Source organism: Camelina sativa, chromosome 8 (assembly GCF_000633955.1).
Source record: "Camelina sativa cultivar DH55 chromosome 8, Cs, whole genome shotgun sequence".
In the NCBI taxonomy this organism is placed as follows: Eukaryota; Viridiplantae; Streptophyta; class Magnoliopsida; order Brassicales; family Brassicaceae; genus Camelina; species Camelina sativa.
This window is the reverse complement of record NC_025692.1, coordinates 14,672,851-14,675,477: the sequence shown is the minus strand read 5'-3', so window position 1 is coordinate 14,675,477 and position 2,627 is coordinate 14,672,851. Positions and strand designations below refer to the sequence as shown.

The 2,627-nt window shown below is 52.7% G+C and overlaps 1 protein-coding gene across 1 annotated transcript; it reads right to left on the bottom strand.

Moving 5' to 3' along the window:
* On the bottom strand, positions 2,202–2,627 carry LOC104709536. The gene has a single exon (XM_010426131.1). The coding sequence runs from the start codon at positions 2,625–2,627 to the stop codon at positions 2,202–2,204; it is 426 nt and encodes a 141-aa protein (XP_010424433.1).

Genomic DNA, 2,627 nt, shown 5'->3' with positions numbered 1-2,627 from the left:
AGCTTTAATGCTTGCTCGAGAACTTCACCGGTGGGGGACCGGAGAATGAGTCCCACTCCGGATCCTTCATTCGTCGACGAACCATCGACGAACATTGTCCAATGCTCTTCCCTAGGATTGGGGTCGTCAAGGTCAGGAGACAGCTCGGTGATGAAGTCGGCCAGAACTTGCGACTTCAAGCTTGGACGGGAGCGGTATTCGATGTCATACTCACTTAGCTCGACTGCCCGTTTCGCCATGCGTCCGGATTGGAGGGGGCTATGGAGGATAGTTCGGAGTGGTTGATCGGTTAACACGACGACAAAATGTGACTGGAAATAGGATCGGAGTTTCCGTGCGGTGGTGATCACTGCGAGTGCGAGCTTCTCCAGCGTGGAGTATCGTATAGAAGATAGGTTTTTGATCCCTGCAGTTGTCTCGAACCAATACGCCGCTGACAGTCGAACTGGAAACCGAGACGTAGAGGTACAGTGTTTTGCCGTCTTCCGGTTTGACTAATACTGGGTGGCAAGTCAAATACTCCTTCAATTGCCGGAAGGCGATCTCNTCTCGTCCGAGTGAAAATCCTTATTTCCGCAGAGGAGTTGGTAGAAAGGGAGGCATTTATCTGTCGATCGAGGGATGAAGCGATTTAAGGCTGCAATGCGGCCGGTCAGGCGTTGCACTTCTCGTTTGCTGGTCGGCGACGGTAATCCAAATATGGCCTCGATTTGTTTAGGGTTCGCTTCTATCCCCCGCTCAGTGACGATATACCCCAAGAATTCACCTGAAGTGACTCCGAATGTACACTTCGTTGGGTTCAGTTTCATCTGGAAATGATCCAAGATATCAAAGCACTCAGCGAGATGCTCGATGTGCTGCTCTGCGATCAAAGATTTAACCAGCATATCGTCGATGTAGACTTCCATGGTTCTTCCAAGCAAACTAGCAAACATCATGTTTACCAGCCGTTGGTAGGTTGCTCCAGCGTTTTTCAGCCCGGACGGCATGACCTTATAACAATAGGTCCCCCTATCCGTTATGAATGCCGTTTTTTCGCGGTCAGTTGAACTCATGGCGATGTGGTTGTAACCCGAGAAGGCATCCATGAAAGAGAGCAGTTGGTTTCCAGCCGTGGCTTCGACGAGATGGTCTATGTGTGGCAAAGGAAAGCTATCCTTGGGGCAAGCTTTGTTGAGATCGGTGAAATTCACGCATACCCTCCATTTACCGTTTTTCTTCTTTACCACGACTGGATTGGCCAGCCAGTCAGGGTACTGGACCTCCATTATTTGGTCAGCTTTGAGCAGCCCCTCGACCTCGTCCTGAACTGCTTTGGCCCGATCTGGATCCAGGCGTCGTCGTTTCTGCCTTACTGGTCTGAATGTGGGATCGACGTTGAGCTTGTGGCAGATAACATCGGGGTCTATCCCGATCATGTCCTTCGTTGACCAGGCGAATGTGGAGGACCGAGATTGCAGAAAAGCGATCAGCTTTGACTTTATGTGCTCCTCCAGTTCGGCACCGATGCCAACAGTTCGTGAGGGGTCGGAGGGATCGATGTTCACCTGTAAGATTCGGCACTCCGGAGACTTGAGGCGATCTCTTTCCGACTTATGGGGACCGATAAGATGGTCCCCGCTCTGTAGTTGCTACGCGTCTTCAGTCTTCCTCTGCTTCTTCTCGATAACAGAGCAAGTTTGGGCTACCCTCTGGTCACCATAAAGTGTGCAGATTCCCGTGGTGGTTGAGAACTTGAGGCAGAGGTGATAGGTCGATGGTACGGCCTGCATCACGTATATCCACGGTACCCCCAAAATGGCGCGTCGATGACTGCGAACTTGGTCTTCCGGGACAATCCGCCGGCTCGCACCTGCAGCTTCACGTCGCCCATCGAAAGTTTGGCGACCCCATCATAGCCCGTCAGTGTGCGAGATTCGGGTTTCAGTTGTTCCGGCGTGACACCCATTTTTTCTAGCGTTTGCCAGCATATCACATTGACGGTACTTCCCGTGTCGACCAAAACCCGTTCAACGTCGATGACTAGAGGGTCCGAATGGGGGTGTTGGATTCCCTTGGCGTCTTCCGAAGTAAACGATACGGGGTCCGAGCAAAGTGGAGGTTCGCTTAGGGCTGCCTGAAGGCTGCAAACTTGACGCGCCCTCTTCTTTAGTGCGCGNAGAACTTGAGGCAGAGGTGATAGGTCGATGGTACGGCCTGCATCACGTATATCCACGGTACCCCCAAAATGGCGCGTCGATGACTGCGAACTTGGTCTTCCGGGACAATCCGCCGGCTCGCACCTGCAGCTTCACGTCGCCCATCGAAAGTTTGGCGACCCCATCATAGCCCGTCAGTGTGCGAGATTCGGGTTTCAGTTGTTCCGGCGTGACACCCATTTTTTCTAGCGTTTGCCAGCATATCACATTGACGGTACTTCCCGTGTCGACCAAAACCCGTTCAACGTCGATGACTAGAGGGTCCGAATGGGGGTGTTGGATTCCCTTGGCGTCTTCCGAAGTAAACGATACGGGGTCCGAGCAAAGTGGAGGTTCGCTTAGGGCTGCCTGAAGGCTGCAAACTTGACGCGCCCTCTTCTTTAGTGCGCGGACGGAGTCTGCGCAGTCCTCTAGTGGGCCAAGTATCAT

What these genes read in the sequence shown, in the direction of transcription:
- LOC104709536 (XM_010426131.1), bottom strand. Translation starts at nt 2,627, where the DNA reads ATGATACTTGGCCCACTAGAGGACTGCGCAGACTCCGTCCGCGCACTA.